This window comes from Lutra lutra, chromosome 3, assembly GCF_902655055.1.
Source record: "Lutra lutra chromosome 3, mLutLut1.2, whole genome shotgun sequence".
Classification (NCBI taxonomy): Eukaryota; Metazoa; Chordata; class Mammalia; order Carnivora; family Mustelidae; genus Lutra; species Lutra lutra.
In genome coordinates this window covers 44,573,081-44,596,635 of record NC_062280.1, presented here as the reverse complement: position 1 = coordinate 44,596,635, position 23,555 = coordinate 44,573,081, and the positions used below count along the sequence as shown (strand labels likewise).

At 47.6% G+C, this 23,555-nt stretch overlaps 1 protein-coding gene across 7 annotated transcripts in view; it reads left to right on the top strand.

The window, feature by feature from the left end:
* COL6A3 (collagen type VI alpha 3 chain) overlaps positions 1-23,555 on the top strand; it is a 77,496-nt gene that overhangs the window by 19,694 nt on the left and 34,247 nt on the right. For 2 of the 7 annotated variants that reach the window (XM_047721466.1, XM_047721468.1), the window contains 13 exons: positions 820-1,422; positions 5,165-5,749; positions 7,464-8,063; positions 9,585-10,157; positions 11,730-12,338; positions 13,986-14,591; positions 16,160-16,774; positions 17,670-18,269; positions 18,918-19,255; positions 20,433-20,511; positions 20,919-21,064; positions 22,479-22,571; positions 23,040-23,093. In XM_047721466.1, coding sequence (XP_047577422.1) covers positions 820-1,422; positions 5,165-5,749; positions 7,464-8,063; positions 9,585-10,157; positions 11,730-12,338; positions 13,986-14,591; positions 16,160-16,774; positions 17,670-18,269; positions 18,918-19,255; positions 20,433-20,511; positions 20,919-21,064; positions 22,479-22,571; positions 23,040-23,093 — 5,501 coding nt within the window. The remainder of the gene's footprint in view (positions 1-819; positions 1,423-5,164; positions 5,750-7,463; positions 8,064-9,584; positions 10,158-11,729; positions 12,339-13,985; positions 14,592-16,159; positions 16,775-17,669; positions 18,270-18,917; positions 19,256-20,432; positions 20,512-20,918; positions 21,065-22,478; positions 22,572-23,039; positions 23,094-23,555) is intronic. The other 5 variants (XM_047721467.1, XM_047721470.1, XM_047721471.1 and 2 more) reach the window with 5 other exon arrangements.

Genomic DNA, 23,555 nt, shown 5'->3' with positions numbered 1-23,555 from the left:
AAAGACCTTGATACAATGAGCACTGGGTGTTACGTACAACTGACAATTTACTGGACTCTACATCTGAAACTAATGATATACTAGATGTTAACTAATTGAATTTAAATAGAATAGGTTATTAAAAAAAGAAAAGATCAAACCAAACATCTCTAAGAGTGTTTTTAAGATGAGAACTCTAAGAGTAGCTTGAGTTCTTCCTTTCAAATTTATAGAGTCGCGTACCTGCGCCATTTTGGTTTTTATAGAAAAGAGAAGAAACTGTTGCTCAAAGAATTGTCTAACACGCTGGGACGCTAAGTCACCGAACCCTGAATCTGAGATTCTGTTTCCTAGCTGTGGATTCGGACAAAGAAAATTCCTAAGATCACTTGGGGATTATAAGAGAAATGTCCAAAACTTAGAAATCATGTTTGGACTTCTGTTAACAGCACGCACTCCCTTATCTTCTCCTGTGGGTATGGTAATGCACAATTCCATGCAACAACATCTCCCTCCAAATTCTGTAGAAGTTTCTAGAATACATACCCATTATTTCTCAGACAAATGAATACGATGTTTTGAAGTGTAACTGAAGAGTTGGTGCAAATGCAAATTTGGTATAAATGTCCATTTTTACACCATGGTTCTTAAGAAGTTGCCTCTTATCCATTCAGAATGCAGAACTGAAACAGAATTTCACATTCCTTAATCAACATGTGTTTTGTGTGTCCATATTTCGTGTTTCTTATTGGTTTCCAAAGAAACATGTCAGAACACTGAACGATGCATGTGGTCACTTGTTCTAACGCTTTCACATTTTTGCATTTCTCTCTTTTAAAGCACAAGACTCTGCTGACATTATTTTCCTTATTGACGGATCAAACAACACCGGAAGTGTCCATTTTGCAGTCATTCGCGACTTCCTTGTAAATCTCCTTGAGAGACTCTCAGTCGGAGCTCAGCAGATCCGAGTGGGGGTGGTCCAGTATAGCGATGAGCCCAGAACCGTGTTCTCCTTGGACACCTACTCCACCAAGGCCCAGGTTCTGGACGCAGTGAAAGCCCTTGCATTCACTGGCGGGGAGCTGGCCAATGTCGGCCTTGCCCTTGATTTCGTGGTGGAGAACCACTTCACCCGGGCAGGGGGCAGCCGAGTGGAGGAAGGGGTTCCCCAGGTGCTGGTCCTCATAAGTGCTGGGCCTTCTAGTGACGAGATCCGCGACGGGGTGGTAGCGCTGAAGCAGGCTAGCGTGTTCTCGTTTGGCCTCGGAGCCCAGGCCGCCTCCAGGGCCGAGCTTCAGCACATAGCTACCAATGACAACTTGGTGTTTACTGTCCCGGAATTCCGTAGCTTTGGGGACCTCCAGGAGCAATTACTGCCGTACATTGTTGGCGTGGCCCAAAGGCACATTGTCTTACAACCGCCAACCATTGTCACAGAAGGTACGTATGCTCTTCTCTCCATCCATGGGGGGAATGGGGGGTTTTGTGTGTTGGTTTTTGTAGAAGCAAGGCAGGCTCCTACAGAATGATTCACCTCAGGAGAACCTGTAAGTACCCACAGCAGAGTCCTTCTGCCGTGTGCTGGCTCTTGGATGTGATGTCTGTGATTGCTGCAGTGTGGGAAAAAAACCACGAGATCTGGGGGTGAGCGGGAAGCTCATGTTGACATATGCATTGTCGAGGAAGTGTGCTTTGAAGGTGAATTCTAGAGAACTGTTACTCTGAGGCTGTCGAGCATCATTGTACTGTTTACTTACAATCCAGTCATCTGAAAAATGGATCTCAGGGGCTCATGACAATTCTGAGAAAACTGGTCTTGGACAATGGCATTGCCTTGAAGCTGGCATGTTAAGAGGTGTGCTCATAGGTAGGTGTGGGCTGATCCACAGGGTCCTCTCTGTGGTGGGTATTAAGGACCTCTCTTCTGAAGGTAAGCAACAACACAGATCCCTTGGCGGGATATTCAGGAGACGCTGTTCACCTGGGCTTGTCCAATTTCTGACTGGTTCTTTGGAGTGGCAAAATCATGACATACCCTCAAATGGGGGGCCTTTGGCATAAGAGCCCAGCTGGAAACATTTCTGAACATGAAACCAATCCCATTACCTAACACATATACATGCAACAAATGTGGGAGGTGAGAATGTGTTTTCAAATGTAAAGAGTCCAGCTGTGCTTGAGGCTGTGGCAGAGAAGTTTCAGGCAGACCCTCTGGTACCAAGTCCCCTTAACTGGTGATCTCATCTGTCTGCCAGAGATCACCTGTGGTATTCTGCTAAACTGCTGGGTAGGGAAAACCAGAGTTAATGCCCAATTCCATCCTGAAAATCCCCTTAATGTTTCTAGACATCCCTCTGATTGGAGGTTTCTCTGGATTTGCACACTTTTGGAAACAAACAGATGGTTTCCATAGGTCTTGTCCACATTGAGGAAACACCACAGCTCTAGCTGGGAGAACTCGCCTTTAGTCCCGGGTTTTATGGTAACCAGCTGTGTGATCCTGGACAGGCTGCAGAACCTCCCTGGGAGGTTTATTGAGTTTTATATTTGTTTATTGAATTTATGGTCTGGGAGCTATGGATGAAGACATTTCTGTTCCAGGACAAGCTTCATGTTTTTCTTCTTCACAAGCAGCACACTGCTCTCTTTTCAGTTCTCCTAAGCTAGGGGGTTAGCCCCTCACTCACAGACAGCATCTTTGTGACTACTTTGTGAATATTCAATAAAGATCCTTGGCTCTCTGGTGTGAGCTGGGCACCAGAAACACAGTGGTGGTGGACAAGAGAGATGTGGCCACTGCCCCGTTACAGGATAGTATTCCAAGTGTGAGAAGGAAGATGAAGGCAGCCTGGGTCTGTGAGGGGGAAGAACAGGGGGAGAGAGCTTCAGATGGGATGGCCAGGGATTGTGGGTTAGAGAAGCTGCAGGATAGAAAGGGGACAGCAGAGGGACAATGCTCTGGGTGCATGTCCCTGCAACACCAAGGAGCATGCCCACTTTCCAGAACTGTTGTAAGGTAGTGGGGCTGGAGCTCACTTAATCCACTGAAGGTTGGAGCTTAGGGATCACCCTCCAGTGGCTCTGTTTTCTCAGGGATCTGCGTGGTGAGATGGGGCATGGGTGTGGGCCACATTGGAGCCGAGAGCAGAGAATGAAAGTGGTCCTTCCAGAGGTTGGGAGAGGAAGGCTTCCAGGAGAGCACTGGTCATTGTGATCTGGTGTAGATTACCTCGCAGGTGGGCTGTGGAGCAGGGTGAGCAGATCTGGGGCCTGGCATGGCGGAGGCAGGTAGAACATGCGTGAGCAACAGGCAGAGGCCAGGCCGAGGGGGGGTGGGTGACAATCTCCAGAAACAGTAAGGGCAGGTGGGGCCTGAATTACAGTTGCAGGGTGAGGGGTGGGGGGTGGCGTGGGAGGACAGGCCTTACTGCGGGCTAGGGTCCTGAGTCGCTGAGGATGGGCAGAGTCGGGTGGAGACAAGACAGCCCGGAGAAGTGACAGGAGGGGTCTGGACGTTTGCCGACAGCATTGGGGCACTACCAGGGGAGCCAACCCAGTCCTGGGCTCCTGAGGTCTGGGGGAATATGTGGCATCCTGAGGTGGGCTGGTGGCAGTCATTGTAGGAGGTGCAGGCAGAAGCCTGCTGATTAGCAGGACCTTAGGTTCAGCTCCCAGCAAGGGTATTTCAAACCCAGTCCCAGCAGAAGACAGCTGTGTTCGGGTTGTCATCACAAGTCAGGAAGGAGATGTCACTTACTGGAGGAGGAGGGGACTTGCCACTCAGCCAGCGGAGGGAGTCAGCCTGGTGATCTGGGATTACAGCTGACCTGTCCTTCTATTCATCTACGCTATGTGTTATATACATACATGTATGTATATACAGGGAATGCAGGAACCTCTGCATTTATGGTCTTAGGGTCAACTTCTACATCAGAGGTGGGAGAGGAATGTGTGTGTGAGTGCGTGCATCTGAGCAGGCTCACTCCCCGTGTGTTCATGGAATGCACACGTGTGGTTAAGACTCTGTATACAGGTACTTACGTCTGTCTTCTGTGTGTGTGCAGTGGGGAGGAGGAGGCAGGGCTGTGCCACACTCATGGTCTTTCTCTCTCACACACACACACACACACACACACACACACACACACAGAGTGAGAATTCCACATGTCTGCACGTCTCTGTGAAGCATTTAAGGACTTGGAACTCATCATCTACCCCACAAGCCACGGCCAACGCAATGGTCCCTGCATGCTTGTCCCTGGGTGTTTTGTGTCCATGTGTGCATTTACGTGTTCTCCCTGAAAGAGGAGAGTTTGGACAGATAATAATAGAGTCAAATATCAAGACATATAACCCACATCCTTCTAAGTCTTGGAAGCCCCAGCAGGTGTCTGGATTGGGTGTAGTGCCTGACCTGATTCTTTGTTCCTGTGGCTCAGCCTGGCTGCTGTGTGTCCCTGTGGCAGGCAGACCCAAGTTTATAGCTGAGAGGCAGTGACCTCACCCAGATGCTTTTGCTCTGCAGTTTTTCACAGTCCTAACACGAAACTCAGCCCCTTACCAACACAGGTCTCTCACATGGACACCCTTCTGTGCCACTTGCTGACTTTGACATCGATTTCTTTTCCATAAGTTTTATGATGTCAAGTACTTGGTTTTCTTTCCTTTGCCTGAAAAACTCAGGCATGGAGAATAGAATGGAAGGGAATGGGGATGTTTACTCTCTGTCAGCTTGATGGTAGATGATCGTGATGTCACGGCGGTGAAACAAAGGACCCCTTCAGTAGGCACTGATGCTCCTTTACTCTATTAAGCTGCGGCTTCATTCTGGGCTCTCAAATCTAACTTCAGACTTTTGGCAGAAAAGAGCTTCCTGGCTTTTTTTACTGACGATGTGCTAAGCAGGTGGTGACTAAAACTTAATTTGTTTTTGTGCAACGATTTTGTAAAAAGTTCTAGGAGTGGGTGGGGGTGGGGGATTAGGCCAACCTGCCACCCCAGAGGGAGGATGCAGCTGACAGCAATGTGTGTGTTCTGACAGATTCTCCTGGGGCTCCCACTGACTTCACACTGGCCAGAGCAAACGGGAGTGCCCTCCGAGTCTAGTTAGCTGTCTAGAGAGTCATAGTTGAATGTGATAGGTAAGGCCATTCTACTCACCTTATAATGTTGCTACCTACAGTCATTGAAGTCAACAAGAGAGACATAGTTTTCCTGGTGGATGGCTCATCCGCACTGGGACTGGCCAACTTCAATGCAATCCGCGACTTCATTGCCAAAGTCATCCAGAGGCTGGAAATCGGACAGGATCTTATCCAAGTGGCAGTGGCTCAGTATGCCGACACTGTGAGGCCAGAGTTTTATTTCAATAGCTACCCCAATAAAAGGGAAGTCATTACCGCCGTGCGGAGATTGAAACCCATGGAAGGCTCGGTCCTGTACACGGGCTCCGCTCTGGACTTTGTTCGCAACAACCTGTTCACTAGTTCGGCTGGCTACCGGGCCGCCGAGGGGGTCCCTAAGCTTCTGGTGCTGATTACAGGCGGTAAGTCCCTAGATGAAATCAGCCAGCCTGCCCAGGAGCTGAAGAGAAGCAGCATCATGTCCTTTGCCATTGGGAACAAGGCGGCGGACCAGGCTGAGCTGGAAGAGATTGCTTTTGATTCCTCCCTGGTGTTCATCCCTGCTGAGTTCCGAGCTGCCCCTTTGCAGGGCGTGTTGCCTGGCTTGCTGGCGCCTCTCAGGACCCTCTCCGGAACCTCTGAAGGTATGGTGGGGAGGAAGTCAGACTCACGGCAGGGTGGGTCTGCAGGCAGAGCCTTTGAGAAACCAACCAACCAACCAAGGAACCAAGTTTGATTTGTGCTCAGCTGAGAGACAGGTCTTAAATGATGGAAACAAGAGCCATAACCAAGATTTATTTCAGGCTTTTTTTTTTACCGTGAGTTGGGGATTGTGTGACTTGAATGCCGTAGGATACAATTGTAGGTCCTAAAATATCATCATATTAGAATTGTATGACTTGATGTGTCATCAAACAGAAATCATATGATGGAAACTGTAGGGCCAGGGGCCAACTGTCCTTCTAGCTTCTGGCTTAGGAGGTCACTTCTAGTTGTTACCTCTTGTCAGATCCCAGGATCTATCTCAACTGGTGACTCCTGTCCAGCCTGCTTCTGCCACCATCAAGATGTGGTTAGGCTCTTGCTTTCCTGAGCTCACATTCTCCACTCAGTGGCCCAGCCCCCAACAGGGCACAAGGTTAACCCTCTCTCCTTTCTCTGAGGGATTTCCCTTCAGTCCATGAATGGGCATGGAGATAAAAGCCTAGTGGTTTCTAAAATCTTTCATTTAATAGGATTATCAGTGAAAAGTTATTTTCAAAGACACGGTAATAGTCTGTGAGCTCACACACCGGTTGGGTGCAGTTCGCCGTCCTTAACGAAGATGAGTATCACAGGAGCAAGCTTTTCCGCCTCACAACTTCACCACTGGAAGACTGTCAGATGCATGACCCATATATTGCATGATGCTTGCTTTCTCCTCAGGCTCTTTGCTCTTCTGGAAGTCTCTCTCTCTCTTCCTTCCTTCAGGCTTCCAGTCCACACTCTCAAAGCCAAAGCCGTTTGATACACACAGGAAAAAATTAGTCGTCAGGTTGAAATTTTAGTGAGACACCAGGGAAGAGATGGAAGAGGTTTTTTTTGTTTTTTAAAGGCATGTATTCCTAAGCGTGCTGCTACAAATTCTGTAATTTGGGAACTGTTCTTTTGAATCTTCATTTGCCTATCTTCAACCAAGCATGCCAAATAGTCTTTTTGCATCCTAACATGTTTCCGTGATCCTATTCTCTCCCTCTGGAGGAATTCCCAAGGGCACCCCGTGGGATTATTGCCAGGCAATGCCGTGACTCCCAACAGAAGGGAACCAAGAAAGAATGACAAAGGGGTCATCCTAAGAATACTTCAGGAGGAGAACAGCACAGTTTTATTTTTTTCCCTAGCCTTCAGGAACTCGTCTTCTCAGGTGACTTGGGCTAACACTTCTAACCTATCTGCAAATGTGTAGAGGGGAACCCTGGGGGACCTGGTGTCCCCCATGTAAGCCTGGCTGCGACCACAGTCCTAAACCCGAGTGAGGTGGAAATGCAGGGCATGCTGGTCACTTCCCTTCCAGGGAAGAAAGGTTCTGCTTCAAGGATTCTGATCATTTTTGTTGGTTGCAAACTCTCCCTTTGGCGCTCTCTCTCTCCATGAGCCAACTTGGTGTCGTCAACTTGGCTACTGATACGCCTCACACACCCCAGCCACCATGAGAGGAAAATATGCCGCCTTCTGCCATATTTGACCAGCCGGACACGCTTTGCCTCACCGACTGTCTGTGTGTTCTAAATGTTGGCATGTGTGCCCATGGTGTGGGCACACATGGAGTGCCCCTGGTGGTTGTGTATGTCTCACTCTGTTTTCTGTGCTTCACTGCAGTTCACGTAAACAAAAGGGATATCATCTTTCTTTTGGATGGATCGCTCAACGTCGGAAAGGCCAATTTCCCTTATGTGCGGGACTTTGTCATGAACATAGTTAACAGCCTTGATGTCGGAGGCGACAATATTCGTGTCGGTTTAGTGCAATTTAGTGACACTCCAGTAACGGAGTTCTCCCTAAACACATACCAGGCCAAGTCAGATTTGCTGGCCCATGTGAGGCAGCTGCAGCTCAAGGGGGGGTCGGGCCTGAACACGGGCTCGGCCCTGAGCTACGTGCACGCGCACCACTTCACCGAAGCTGGCGGCAGCAGGATCCGTGAACACGTGCCGCAGCTCTTGCTCCTGCTTACGGCCGGGCAGTCCGAGGACACCTACTTGCCCGCTGCCAATGCTTTAGCGCGTTCAGGGGTCCTCACCTTCTGTGTGGGGGCTGGCCGGGCAAATAAGGCAGAACTTGAGCAGATGGCTTTTAACCCAAGCCTGGTGTATCTCATGGATGATTTCAGCTCCCTGCCAGCTTTGCCTCAGCAGCTGATTCAGCCCCTGACCACTTATGTTAGTGGAGGGGTGGAGGAGGTGCCGCTCGCCCAGCCAGGTAAAGCTCCCCGACTGCGCGGGGCTCCCTTCCCTCAACACCTACCCCCAGGGGAGGACAGGTGGCCCAGCCTGAGCTCGAGAGCCTGCGGAGCTATAGAACGAAGACTGGGCATCTGTGGTCCAAGTGTTTTGGATGGGGGCTTGAGATACCGTGCCAGCAAGTTTAGATCCTCTTTCTAAAGGGTGTTTGTTCACAAAAGAAAGTCTAGGACATCCAGCTGCCATTCCTCCCGTCTTACCACCACCCCCCTTTTTTTGTCCCAGTGCCTGAGAATTTTCTGGAGCACAGATCCAGATAGAAGTGAGAGGGAGAGGGATGGCGTCCCTTTCATATGGGAGAATGCATCAGGGTCATTTAAAAATGGCAATTGTTTTATTTATATGATCTTTAAAAAATATTCAAAATCTGCCAAAGGTAGAAAATTACTTTTTTTGAGAAGCCCAACAAGGGCCGCATCTTGATGTGATGACAGAATGATTTCCAAAGGAAGTCTGGACTATTGCTGTCACTGCAAATTAGTACAGGGGTGAGATTCCAACACATTGGCTCTACCAGCTTGCTGAGATCACACAGATGGGGAGCAAGACTGAGACAACTGAAACCTAATAAAAATACCTCTGAGAATTCTTTGAGCTGAAAATAATGCTCACGTGACATGTTATAGACCCCTATGGGCTGTCCTCCCTGTTTTCTGTTGGCTAAGTACCACAGATTGGGATGCACTGATGGACAGGGTGACCCAGAGTAATGATGGGCACTCTTTGGGGTCCTAGTCCATAACCTCAAAGTTAGGAAAAGATAATCCAGTTGGAGCAGATAGGTGTCAACTCAGTTCTCCTTGGGTAGCTAACCCATGTCAGCCTTTGTTGCTAGAGACGGGTCAATTTTTAAGCAAAAGGATGACCAGGACCACATTTTAAGTAGTTTAATTTATAACAGTTGGAAAACACTCTTCTGCTGGAGTGATGACCTCCTGATGCAAGAATAGGACCCTCTGGGGCTCCCGTTGTCTTGCTTTGTTGAAGAAGCATGATACTGGATTGAGTAGAACCATCAAGTTCAAGTCCTTTGCAAACAGGCACTGCTTTGAAATGGGACGTTTTAACTACAGCTGTGCTTCAGGTTTTTTTTTTTTTTAAGATTTTTAATTATTTATTTATTTGACAGAGAGAGAGATAGAGAGAGAGAGAGATCACAAGGAGGCAGAGCAGAAGGTAGCAGAAGGCAGAGAGAGAGGGGGAAGCAGGCTCCCTGCTGAGATGAGAGCCCAATGTGGGGCTCCATCCCAGGACTCCAAGATCATGACCTGAGCCAAAGGCAGAGGCTTAACCTACTGAGCCACCCAGGCATCCCATGCTTCAGGTTTTGACAGTGGGTTTTCTCCTTCCTTGCTGGTATAGTGATCATCAGACGATTGTGTGACCTCCCATGACCAAATGCTAGTGGTGCTGGGCTGAAGTCATGTCGGTGCTGGTTATGTTCTCCTCCCTCACTGTGTCCCAACCTATTCTGTTGTAGAAAGCAAGCGAGACATTCTATTCCTCTTCGATGGCTCAGCCAATCTCTCGGGCCAGTTCCCTGCCGTCCGTGACTTTCTCTACAAGGTTATTGATGAGCTTGATGTGAAACCGGAGGGGACCCGGATTGCAGTGGCTCAGTACAGTGATGACGTCAGGGTGGAGTCCCGTTTTGATGAGCACCAGAATAAACCTGAAATCCTGAGTCTTGTCAAGAGAATGAAGATCAAGACCGGCAAAGCCCTCAATCTGGGCTACGCACTGGACTACGCACAGAGGTACATTTTTGTGAAGTCTGCAGGAAGCCGGATCGAGGATGGAGTGCTTCAGTTCCTGGTGCTGCTGGTTGCAGGAAGGTCATCAGATCGTCTGGACACTCCTGCACTCAACCTGAAGCAGAGTGGGGTGGTGACTTTTGTACTGCAGGCCAAGAACGCAGATCCTGCTGAGCTGGAGCTGATGGTGCCTTCTCCCGTCTTCATTCTGGCCGCTGAGTCACTTCCCAAGATCGGAGAGCTTCAACCTCAGATTGTCAGCCTCTTAAAATCGGTGCACAATGGGGCACCAGCACCAGGTACGTCACAGACATTCTGCTTGCTTCCACAACCCAGTTCTGCAATGCATGAGGACAGTAGGCTGCTGGCTCTTTCTTCTCCCACTTTATTGTCTAACTGCTCTCAGGGCAAATCAGGAGAATCAGGGTGACATTAGATAGATATTTCATAATTAGATGATAAAGATTTAGACATATTAAGAGTTAAGAATCCTTTTACAAACACTGTTTTTACACTATGCCTAATAGAAGCCACATACCATGGATGCGTTATAGCTAAAATAGTCTACAGCTTCGTAGTCCTCCGATGTCTTACTGGGTGGGACTTAGTGGGTCTCACTGTGCTGTAATTCATCTACAACTCATTCATCAAGAATATAAGATGTGATGAGCGGCGGGTAAATTTCCACTGTAAACGCAGCACTGGAATTTCCAACTGCTGATCTGTGTTACCATGACTTTGTGTTTAACTGCTTTCCATTTGTTGATAAAAATGCAGTGAAAAGAGTAGGGGTGCCTGGGTGGCTCAGTGGGTTAAAGTCTCTGCCTTCGGCTCAGGTCATGATCCCAGGGTCCTGGGATCGAGCCCCGAATCGGGCTCTCTGCTCAGCAGGGAGCCTGCTTCCCCCTCTCTCTCTGCCTGCCTCTCTGCCTACTTGTGATATCTCTCTGTCAAATAAATGAATAAAATCTTTAAAGAAAAAAAATGCAGTGAAAAGAGTAATTTCAAGTATAAATCTTTTTATTGAAAACTGATAATTTAGTACTTTTGCATTGACTCTTCAGACATACACTGCTGGTTTTGAACTATAAGCCTGACATCTGGTCTCCATTTCTCCCCATTGATCCACTGTGACTTGCAGCAAATCATTTGAGAGCTCCCATCTATGTAATGTGCTTATGGTTACGCGGGTTCTGCCATCCTGTCTCTCCACCAGCACTGTTTCCTGAGTATACCTTTGAAAATTGACAATGCTGCTCAAGCATCAGGAAGTTCTAAAATAAAGGGCTATCATCTACCTACCTACCTATCTATCATCTCTCTATATTGCTGTATTCATTTTTGATTTCTGCAGTAACAAATTACCATAAACTTAGTGGCTTAAAAGAAAATGGATTCATTGTCTTCCAGTTTTAGAGGTGAGCAATCCAAAATCAGTTTTACTGGGCTAAAAGCAAGGTGTCAACCAGATTGCATTCCTTGTGGAGGTTCTCATGGCTTGTGCATTCCCTGGCCTTGTGCGACCCACACTTCTTGGCTTGGGGCCCCTACCTGCATCTGCAAAGCAGAAGCAGAGCCTCTTCTGTCTTCTCTGGCTTCTGCTTCATCCCCTAGAGCTTCTCCTTAAACACTCATCACCTTATCTCCCTCTTAGAAGGACACATGATTGATTATACTGAGTCTACTTGAATAATCCAGGATAATTTCCTCATCCCCAAACACTTCATGTAATCGTACCTGCAAAGCCCTCTCCATAAGGTCTGAGGATTCTGAATTGGATAGCTGTGTGGGGCCATTATTCAACCCAATCATGACCCATAGCAGATGGTCCCTTTTGGTCCCTTGTGTCATTGAGGCTGTCTCCCTCCCAGTTTCAGGTGAAAAGGATGTGGTATTTCTGATTGATGGCTCTGAGGGCGTCAGGAGCGGCTTCCCTCTGTTGAAAGAATTTGTCCAGAGAGTGGTGGAGAGCCTGGATGTGGGCCCAGACCGGGTTCGTGTGGCCGTGGTACAGTACAGTGACCGGACCAGACCCGAGTTCTACCTAAATTCCTACATGGATCAGCAGAGTGTGGTCAGCGCCGTACGCAGGCTGAACCTACTGGGAGGGCCGACCCCCAACACTGGGGCTGCCCTGGACTTCGTCCTGAGGAATATCCTGATTAGCTCGGCCGGAAGCAGGATAGCAGAAGGTGTCCCCCAGCTCCTGATTGTCCTCACGGCAGACAGGTCTGGGGATGACGTGAGGGGTCCCTCGGTCGTCCTGAAGAGGGGAGGGGCAGTGCCCATTGGCATCGGCATCGGGAATGCTGACATCACCGAGATGCAGACCATCTCCTTCATCCCCGACTTTGCCGTGGCCATTCCTACCTTCCGGCAGCTGGGGACCATCCAGCCCGTGATCTCCGAGAGAGTCATCCAGCTCAACCGGGAAGAACTAAGGAGGCTGCAGCCAGTTCTGCTCCCCCCAACGAGCCCAGGTAAGGAGGGTATTCCTTGGGTCATTATTCCTAGAAACCGCTGGGGCTACTTGTTTGGACTATGGGTTTTGAAGTGTCCTCTGTTTTTTTGTCTGCCATATTGGGTGAAAACTGACTTTTCATGAAGAAATAGGGGCCATATGCCTTTGCTCTCGGTGGCCAGAAGTGAGAGGGGGGTTGGGGACCTGCTACAATTCATGTTTTGAGTCAAATTAAAGTTTCGAAGAGTGCTGACCCCTAAGTCTATGTAGAGGCTTCTGCATAATATCGGGAGGGAAGGGGCCATCTCATTGATGACACCAGCTCAATATCAGTTCTGAGCTGTCCCTGGCAGCCTTCTGTGATCAGGGAGGGGACATGACCACAGGGTCCTTCAAGCTGGGGCACAGTCTCTGAAATATTGGTATTTCCAGAACCGAAGTGTGATGACTGTTCTTAAATGTGGCTGGTGTTGAGAAGTAAATGTCTTAATTGGCAGGAGTGCGCCTTGCTCTTATAGCTGCAGTCCTTTCTATTTCATCTTTCCTATTCTGCTTTTGTAGGCCTGGTTATAATAAGCTAGAAATCAGTGTGAGCCTGGCCACTGAGAATGAAGAGGGCTGAGATATATTTCCCCTCACAGTCCCCACCAAGGACCTGCCTGCACTGGGCACTTGGTAGAGAGGGTCTCAGTACTGAGGAGGCAGAAGTGACTTACCTTCTACAGAGTCCCCTCTGGGGGGGGGGGGGGAGGAAAGGCAGAGGGGAACAAAAGGAAGGGAAAAGTAGAAGCAAGGGAGACAACAGTTAGATGCTGGATATGGTGCCTTTTGGGTGAATGAAGGACGACCGACATGGTGCAGTTGAGAAGGGCTTTTCTTTGCTGGTGTCCGGAACAGAGTACAGTATGCCTCACAGGCTTCTGTGGAATGTTCTAAAGGGTTTGTGGTAAAATAAATCTGGGAGACAGTTGATGTGTATTGCATTTCTCCAATTCAGTAAGAGAACCACATTTCCAAAATGTATGTGACTGCAGGGTCCTTCTAATATGGTGCACTCTGGGTACCAGGGTTCTCAAGAATGCACTTTGGAAATCTTGTCATAGTGTACATGTGACTTCTTTACTTTAAATACGAGCATATATTTCTACAGCATATTTGCTCTCCCACTCTTCAAAATGACTATTTTCTACCTTTGCCTTCTTCCCATCCTCCTACTTCTACACTTAGCCTCTTTTCAGAACTGCTGTCTATATCTCAGCCCCATCTGTTCCCAGGTGAGCTGTCTCTGCCTCCTGGGCATTGCCCCTCTCATCTACTCAAGGGCACCATCCACCATTCTCTCTCCTGCCTCATTGCTTCTCCACCAAGGATGAGAAGGACGATTTCTTTCTGGATAAAAACACTTCACTTTTTCTTCTTTCTTAAAGACTGTCTCTTGATGCCTGCTTCCCCCTCCAGCAGTGCCTCAATCTCCTTTTAAAAGAGTTATCTAAATCTTTACAAATCCCCTCTGAACTCACCCTGATCTGTATTTTAACTAGAATAGTCAGAATGAAGATACCTTGCCTGTTGGGTGGTGATTCCATGACAAACTGGGAGGTGTTTCATTAACACTAAGAATTTGGTGCCTGCAAAAGTGAAGCCCCTGATAACATGTGATTCGCAGGTGTTGGAAGCAAGAAGGATGTGGTCTTTCTCATTGATGGGTCCCAAAGTGCTGGTCCTGAATTTCAGTATATCCGCACCCTCATTGAGAGGCTGGTTGACTACCTGGACGTGGGCTTTGACACGACTCGGGTGGCAGTCATCCAGTTCAGCGAGGACCCCAGGGTGGAATTCCTGCTGAACGCCCATTCCAGTAAGGATGAAGTACAGAATGCAGTGAGGCGGCTGAGGCCCAAAGGTGGGAGGCAAATCAACATTGGGAGTGCCCTGGAGTACGTGTCAAAGAATATCTTCAAGAGGCCCCTGGGAAGCCGGATTGAAGAGGGTGTCCCTCAGTTCCTGGTCCTCATTTCATCTGGGAAATCTGATGATGAGGTAGACGATTCTGCAGCCGAGCTCAAGCAGTCTGGTGTGGCACCATTTACCGTGGCAAGGAATGCAGACCAGGAAGAGTTGGTGAAGATCTCCCTGAAGCCTGAATACGTGTTCTCAGTGAGCACATTCCGGGAACTGCCCAGCCTAGAGCAGAAACTGCTGACCCCCATCACAACCCTAACTTCAGAACAGATACAGAGGATCCTGACCAGCACTCGCTATTCTTCTCCAGGTAAGATGGGCTATTTGTTGTTGTTCTCTGAGTATTTTTTTTTTGATATAAAAATATAACAAGTTCAGAGGTCCGTGGAACTCATGATAAGTTAAAATAAAATAAAGGGACACCTGACATTGAACTAGTTACATCTATCACTTGTTGAAAGGAGGGAAGATGCACATGGTGGGGAACCACGGAGCATCTCAGTAAGAGGGCATTAGAATGGACTTAGGATAGGATTTGAGTTCATGGTAGGCAGTTCTGTGGAAGGCTGAAGGAAATGGCAATTTGGCCTGGATAAGCTATTGTCAAGCAGTGAAAGTAATTCTGTGATTAGGTATCTTTCTACATCCTATGGCTAAAGCTGTAATTGGAAAAGAAGCAGCAGTCATTCCTATTAGCCAGGATGGCAGGTGTTTGGTTATTTTTGTCTTCTTTTTGTCACTGTGTATGCATGTATGATTCTGGTGTTGATGTCCTGTGAAATCTTTTGTATTCTACAGGAGAACCCAAGGCCTGGATGTGTGTGCTGGTCCAGCTTTTCTCTTTCTTAATATTAATGGCTCAATTCCATGACTTGCTCAGCTTTTGCTGTGCTGTGTTTCCATTATAAGTAGCCGAGGGATTTATGAGGCAAAGAGGCTGAATTTGTTGAGTGGCAATGTATGAGCAGCTCAATAAAATGACAACCAAGAAGGACCTAGAATTCTAACTAAGAGGAAAACATGGTTCATTTTTCCCAGGACTTGTTGATTAGTTTTGTAGTTAAAAATGGATTGATTCAGGGGCGCCTGGGTGGCTCAGTGGCTAAAGCCTCTGCCTTCGGCTCAGGTCATGATCTCAGGGTCCTGGGATCGAGTCCCACATCAGGCTCTCTGCTCAGCAGGGAGCCTGCCTCCTCCTCCTGTCTCTCTCTGCCTGCCTCTCTGCCTACTTGTGATCTGTCAAATAAATTAAAAAAAATCTTTAAAAAAATGGATTGATTCATATAAAGAAAATAGGGACAATAACAATGAAGACAAAAAAATTGTGTAAATGCTAGGCAGGAGGAAATCCCATGAGTCAATCACATGGGGAGCTCTTGTGGCACACTGGGAGAGAGTTGGCATTCTCCAGGTGTCCCTATGTGAGTGGTGGCCTTGGACAGACAGGCCCTTTGATCTCAGTTGTCTCTCTCTCCTTGTACACCAAAGATGTTGCTCTGGGTGATCTTGATCCCTTCTGTAGTAAAAGCTCATAATTCTGTAGAATCTGATAATCCTGTTTCTAAATGCTGTTTACACTTTTTAAAAATGAGTTGTAACCCAGACTGCAAAGCCAAAATCAAAATAAAGTAAATGTAGAAAGTTTTGGAGAACCTTGAATAATTCAAAAACCAGAAACTGTTTTGGTGGAAAAGGCCCAAATTTTAGTGATTAATTTTAAAAAGCTCAAGAGATAAGCACATGTACCTCAGCTTATAATTATAAAGTTAATTAATAATGTACAATGGAAGGCAAAGTTCAGAAACTCAAGCGGAAACAAAACCAGAGAAACAACCAGTCGTGTACCGAGTTTTCCTCTTCTTTTCTTTCTGTCCACAGCTACGGAGAGTGATGCTGCGGACATTGTCTTCCTAATCGATAGTTCTGACAGTATCAAGCCTGATGATGTTGCACATATTCGGGACTTTGTTATCAAGATCGTTCGCAGACTCAACATTGGCCCGAATAAAGTGAGGATCGGGGTTGTACAATTCAGCAATGAAGTCTTCCCAGAATTCTTCCTGAAGACCCATAAATCCCAGGCCGCTGTGCTTGATGCCATACGTCGCCTGAGGTTCAAAGGGGGGTCCCCACTGAACACTGGCAAAGCTCTGGAATTTGTGGCAAGAAACCTCTTTGTTAAGTCTGCTGGGAGCCGGATAGAAGATGGGGTGCCCCAACACCTGGTTCTCTTTTTGGGTGGAAAATCCCAGGATGATATTTCCAGATTTTCACAGGTGATTAGGTCCTCAGGGATTGTGAGTTTAGGAGTAGGAGACCGAAATATCGACAGAACAGAGCTACAGACCATCACCAACGACCCTAGGCTGATCTTCACGGTGCGAGAGTTCAAAGAGCTCCCCAGCATAGAAGACAGGGTCATGCATGCCTTTGGACCCTCTGGGGTCACGCCTGCACCTCCAGGAGTGGACGTACCTTCTCCCTCACGGCCAGGTATGACCCGTGGGACCTGTAACTACAGAGCACATCATCAGTTATCTTTTAATTGAAAAATATCATCAGCATTTATTTTAATAATTTTCATCTGTTAGGGTTGTTGCTGCACATAAAATTAGAAACTAAATATTGGACAAATGATTCAGTTGAAACTGTAGAAGGAAACATAGCCTAAGGAACATGGTTAAGGATTCCTCTGAGAGGCTTCTCTGAGGTTACTCCCAGTGCCATGGAAAGGTTCTGCGAAGGAGCATTGAGGATTAGCCATAGATTCATTGGCTCTCAGAATAGGATGAAACCTTGGAGGTTAGCTAATCCATGCCCCTCTTTTACTCCAGTCTTGATAGCTTGATTGTAATTAGGAAATTACCCCCAGATGCCATTGAGTTTTGGCAGGCTTCCATGAAGCTCTTAGCATGTGGGTAAGCAATTCTCCAAAGGTGAATGGGGTCTGCTTCCCATTTTCCAACCTGCTTCTCCCAGCCCTTTTTTGGATCAGCCTCTAGCTCATCTCCATCGACTCCTGTCAGACATCATTGTTCATTTTTGGCCAGAAGGAAAGGGGTTAGTGGCATTTACTAAAACATCTGAGTTTATGGACCGCTGAATCTGTGACGTGATACCATTTTGCATGGGATAATCAGGATCCGTTCTCAGTTTCCCCGAGTCCTTCTGTCTCCTATCTTTTCGTTCAGATGATTTATCATTTGTCTTCTTGTTTTTAGCATCATGGTGGGTGTGAATTTAGGAACTATAGAGTCAAGCAATAAAGCAAAGTTGTTCACTGTGAATATGTTACGGGAATGTCTTATTCCAATTACTTTACACATTGTGTATTTGGTGTGGACATGGAAACTGGATTTCTCCTCATTTCCATTTTAATCATTTTTAGAGAAAAAGAAAGCAGACATTGTGTTCCTGTTGGATGGCTCCATCAATTTCAGGAGGGACAGTTTCCAGGAAGTGCTCCGTTTTGTGTCTGAAATTGTGGACACTTTGTATGAGGGGGGTGATTCCATTCAAGTTGGGCTGGTCCAGTACAACTCTGACCCCACTGATGAGTTCTTCCTGAAGGACTTTTCCACCAAGGAGCAGATTATTGATGCCATCAACAAAGTGGTCTACAAAGGGGGGAGACATGCAAACACCAAGGTGGGCATTGAGCACCTGCGCGTGAATCACTTCGTGCCGGAGGCAGGCAGCCGCCTGGATCAGAGGGTCCCTCAGATTGCCTTTGTGATCACGGGTGGAAAGTCCGTGGAGGATGCCCAGGAGGCCAGCCTGGCACTCACCCAGAAAGGTGTCAAAGTGTTTGCTGTGGGGGTGAAGAACATCGACTCAGAGGAGATTGGGAAAATAGCGTCAAACAGTGCTACCGGGTTCCGAGTGGGGAATGTCCAGGAGCTGTCTGAATTGAGCGAGCAAGTTCTGGAAACTCTGCATGATGCAATGCATGAAACCTTATGTCCGGGTGTGACTGATATTTCCAAAGGTAATGATCTGCTTTACGTGCACATTTTTATCCTGTCATGCGGATGTTTAGGACTTGTTATTTAGGTACGTGGTGCTAACCCATGGCTTCCTTGAGCCTTTGGCTGCTTCAGGCATTTTTCCTATATCTGGGTGGGTTGGGTCCTTGGCAACCACCTGTCCTTGTTATTGAGAAGGATATGTTACTTTTCAGGTAAGGGTGGAAGTCTGTATTTTGTTGTTCTTCCAAGATTTACTTTTTCCCTCTGTTCCTGGATCCCCCAAATAATTCAGACTGATTGATCCTTGTTTCTGTTTATAGGTTTTATTAGATCAGCTATTTGAGATCAGAGTATTTGAGTTCTCAAGTGCATTTAACTTAAAGCACAAATAGGGGATGCATGTAAACACTGACTAGAGAGCAGGCCAAAATGGATTAACATCCCAGAAAAGCAAACCCATTAAAATGGCCTACACTCTCAGTTCCCAAGAGTCAGCACCAGTGTTCCCCAAGAGAGAGGCAGACTGGATTGCTTCTCCAAGCTCATACGTAGAGGATCTGGTTTTGCCCTTGAGCGTGACGCCTGGTGCTGATTCTGGAGCTGTACCTGTATGTCTGATTCATCTCGGCCACCTGACTTAGATCTCCTTGCGTATTTCCCTTTTGCAGCCTGTAACTTGGATGTGATTCTGGGGTTTGACGGATCAAGGGATCAGAATGTATTTGTGACCCAGAAGGGCCTTGAGTCCAAGGTGGATGCCATCTTGAATAGAATCAGCCAGATGCAAAGAATCAGCTGCAGCGGCGGCCAGATGCCCAATGTGCGCGTGTCAGTGGTGGCCAACACGCCTTCAGGTCCCGTGGAGGCCTTTGACTTCGCCGAGTACCAGCCGGAGCTATTTGAGAAGTTCCGGAACATGCGTGGGCAGCACCCCTATGTCCTCACTGCGGACACGTTGAAGGTCTATCAGAACAAGTTCAGACAGTCCTCACCAGACAATGTAAAGGTGAGCACGGGCTCCCCTTCTTTCAGCTTCCTGCGCAGTTTCTGGACTTCTAGTGGTCAGGGGGAGCACCTCAATGTCCAGATGCCCCTTTCCCCAAAGTGTTCTTCATCTATAAACATTCTTCATGTTTGATGTGGTTGACAGCACTGAACATAAACATGTTTTATCGCCAACTGATCATAAAGTCTGAAATGTTGTATCTTCCTCATTTCAGTAGTTTTACTTGTGCTCTAAAAAATAATTCCTGGAAACCAGTAATTAAGTTGGACTGAGTTGAAGTTATGAATAATTCATGTTTAATTATAGTCCTACCCATCAAGGACATCATCCTCTGTTTCTCTCTCTTTCTCTCCATGGGATGTGTAGATACATGCATATATATACCTATACAGATATAGTGTGAAAACACACACATGCACACACACACACACACACACACACACACACACACACACACTCTACTAGTCTGCTCAGATGCCATAGCAGATTACCACAAACTGGATAGCTGAAACAACGGAAATTTATTCTCACAGTCCCAGAGATGCTGCAAGTCTGAGATCAGAGTGTCTGCTGGGTTGGTCCTGAGAGGCTTCTCTCCTTGGTCTCCAGAAGGCCACCTTCTCCTTCTGTCTCCATATGGCCTTCCCTCTGTGCGTCTGTGTCCCAGTCTCCTCTTCTTAGAAGGAGACAAGCCCATGGATGAAAGCCCATCCCAATGACCTCACTGAATTTAATGACCCTTTAACAGCCTAATCACCAAATACAGTCATATTCTGGAGTACCGAAGGTTAAGTCTTCAACATAAGATATTTGGAGGGGCCTAGATCAACCCATAACAAACATAAATACACACACACACACACACACACACACACACACACACAATTTCTAGAAACTATATAACATAAATAGGAAAATGAGATAAACTCTTTACTTTTATTATGTGTGTGGTTTTTTTTTTTTTAGTTAATCGAACACCACAATCGCCTTATTTATTTTATCCCTCATTTAGTGCAGAGTATTAAAGAGCTATGCACGGGAGATGATGGCTTCTAAACGTTGGCCCCAGTGTCCTCAACCGTAAGGTGGAGGCTTTGAATGGTCCAATCTCCCCTCTGAGAGTCTGTACTCTTTCCTTCTAATTGTGGCTGGGGTTTGACCTGTTCTTTATTTGTAGGTGGTCATTCATTTTACGGATGGAGTGGATGGAAGTCTGGCTGATTTACAAAAGGCATCTGAGGAACTCCGACAAGAAGGTGGGTTGTGAACTTTCTAACCATGAGAAGTTGGCCGGGGTGAGAAGCAGGAGTCCTCTGCGGCACCCCTGGGGCTCCTCCCCACAGCCTGAACCTCTGTCAGCTGCCTGGGGCTGTCAGAGATCCCCCCCATAGCACAGAAGGCTAGAATGTATGAACATGTTCTGTGATGTCACCTCCGGCATTTCTCCTGATCAGCTTAGTTAATAGAACTGAAACAATTGCCTGAGAGGTGTCCGAAGTTCCTGGATGTGAATTCTTCAGAGTAGCTAACTAGTTTGATGCCATACAGTTCAGGTAAAGGCCACATTTTACACTGAATTTTCCTTAAAAATAGAAAGTCAGGAGGGCGGAGAGATTGTGGCTCAGAATGCTGGCTAACCTGTCCTGAATGTCTCTCGTTGCAGGGGTCCACGCTCTGATCCTGGTGGGCCTTGAACGTGTAGCCAACTTGGAGCAGCTGATGCAGCTGGAGTTTGGGCGAGGCTTTCTGTACAGCCGGCCACTGAGGCTCAACTTGCTGGACCTTGATTATGAACTGGCAGAGCAGCTTGTGAGTTTCTATGCCTCTCCCCACAAAGCGGTCTAGATACCAAATTCTTTGTCATCTTCAGAAAACGAAGGTATTTTTTTTTCTTTTGCCCAATGAATGGCAAAGGGGCCCTTTGGGTAGGTAATTCAATAATTCAATTCATTTAATTCATTTGGGAGGGACTTGCCTTGTTGCCACCTCCAGCGCAAGTCCTGAAACTGAGGTATCCAAGAGCTGGGAGAACAGCCCATGGGATGGTGGGTCTCTAGGCATGCTGCTGCTGGTGTCACCTGGCCATTTCCTCTGCTCCCCCTCATGAGCATCTTGCTCTTCATAAGCTTGCCATGAAGGTGAAACATCAGAGTGACTGTCCCCAAATAAGGAAGAGTGTCATCGGCATCAGAAAGCTTGCATATGAAAACAAGGCTATGCAGGAAAAGAAAGACCATTTCTGGGCAGAGGTGCCTCTCCGTTGCTTTCTCTCCTAGTTTCTTCTGGAGGAGATGAAGGTGCCCCCCTGAGGCTTCCCAGTGTGCAGGTTCGGCCTCTCTCAGCTGGAAGTGCTAGCTCCTGGGTTGGGAGTGGGGCAGACCTTTGGGGGATGTGGGGCTGAGTGGTCAATTTAGGGATTGTTTGCTGCTGGCAAGAGTGGGTCGTGGGACAAACTGACTGTCCCTTCTTCCCAGAGCTGGCTTTAGGATTTTATTTTGTTATTGGGTGGAAGGAGTTGTGTTAGCTGGTGTATCTGGGACATGGAAGAACGTGAAATTTCTAAGAAGCCCAGGGCAAGAAAAGCATTTGACCACCATAAATTGAAAAGTCAGAAATGTTTCTTGGGCCTGCGCTTTCCCGCAAGGTCAGGGGCTAGGATCAGAAGGGAACGTCGAGGGTGTCTGCTGAGGGTGGCCCCACTGGTGACCCAGAGTGGTGGTCCTGGTGGTTAAGAGGCAGATCACTGGGGTCTGCCCCCACATGGGGGCTGTTCCCAAGGCTTCCTCTGGGTGGACAGCATTATCTATGCTCTAACCATGGTTGTGAGGAAGCGTGTATGGATCTCTATCCTGGAGATCCTTCTGTCTGTGCCATATGCAATTTGTGTCTTACGTCTTGCTCTTCGCATTTGAGAATACGTGAGTTATGTTTAACGTTTGAAATTGGAAGCTGCATATTGGAAACTTCTAGAAATAAGGCCCAGCCTGAGGTGACACCGTGAATAAGATCTCTTTGACCTTGGTTGCTCTTCATGCTCCCATTTGTGACTTCCCACTGCCCTCCTGATGCTAAGCCAGTCTCAGAGGGAACGCCACACGGGCAGAACTTCATCTCTCACTGAGAAAGCCACGCACGAAGATTTTGACGTTCACAGCATATTTATGCTCTTTGTTTTTTTTTCCTAGGCTTTGTTGAGACTTGAACTTTCTTTTCCTTTTGGTAGGACAACATTGCTGAGAAAGCTTGCTGCGGAGTTCCCTGCAAATGCTCCGGACAAAGGGGAGACCGCGGGCCCATTGGCAGCATCGGGCCAAAGGTAAGGCAACTTTGCCCTCCCGTACACCTGGGGCTAGATCTCAGCGGAGTCCCAAGGGTACAGCAGGAGGGCCGAGGGGCACTGGATGCCCACAGCCTTCTCTCTTTCCTCGGGGTGAGGGCATCTGCTCTTTTATACATTGTTCTTCATTTTACAAAATACTGTTAAAATTGGTGGGCATCCCTGGTTGGTGGGCATCACGGACAGCCTCCCTGTGGATGATCAGCAGGATTCTGAGCAAATGTGTCTAAGTTACAGGAAACAAACAGAATTTCTTGCTAGATCAGCCTGAAAGATCCTGATTAATTACGCTGGAATAATGAGCGGAAGCCCAAGTTCAAGCGGACGGCTAAAGCCATGCTAATTGGTGCCACTGCTCTATTGAAGGAAGGGGGTCATGGAGACATTTGAAGGTGGAACAAAGAGAACTATGGGCTTTAACTGAGGAACTGATTTTCTCTGTTCTAGGGTATTCCCGGGGAAGATGGCTATCGAGGTTATCCCGGTGACGAGGGCGGCCCCGTAAGTACAAAATAATTTGTTCTTGAAGTTTTTATTCCCTCCTTGCTCCCCACATGGTGGGGTTGGGTTCTGGGCTTCATAATCTCTATTTCCAGTGACTTTCCTACTGGGAAAACAGTTTCTGACGTCCTCAACAGCTGTCCTCAGATCGCTACACTGTGGAGCACAGTGTGATGACCAGGACATGCACGATATGGGCATGAGTTATGGGTGTCCTGGTTCTGTTTCAGAGGGACACACTTGACGGCCTCTGAGACTGGGGACCACCGAAGGGCTCCATTGGGGGTTCAGGAAGCAGTGCCTGGGACTGAGGAGGTCTGAGAGGCTTTGAGACCCTAGAAGGAAGGCCAACCCTGGGATGGGGATAAAGGGCCCCATGGGGAGCATGTGAAATCACAGGGTTCCAGCTGGAAGTGCTAGGTGCAGGGTTGACCCCAGCACCCTTCGGAATGCTTGGAACAA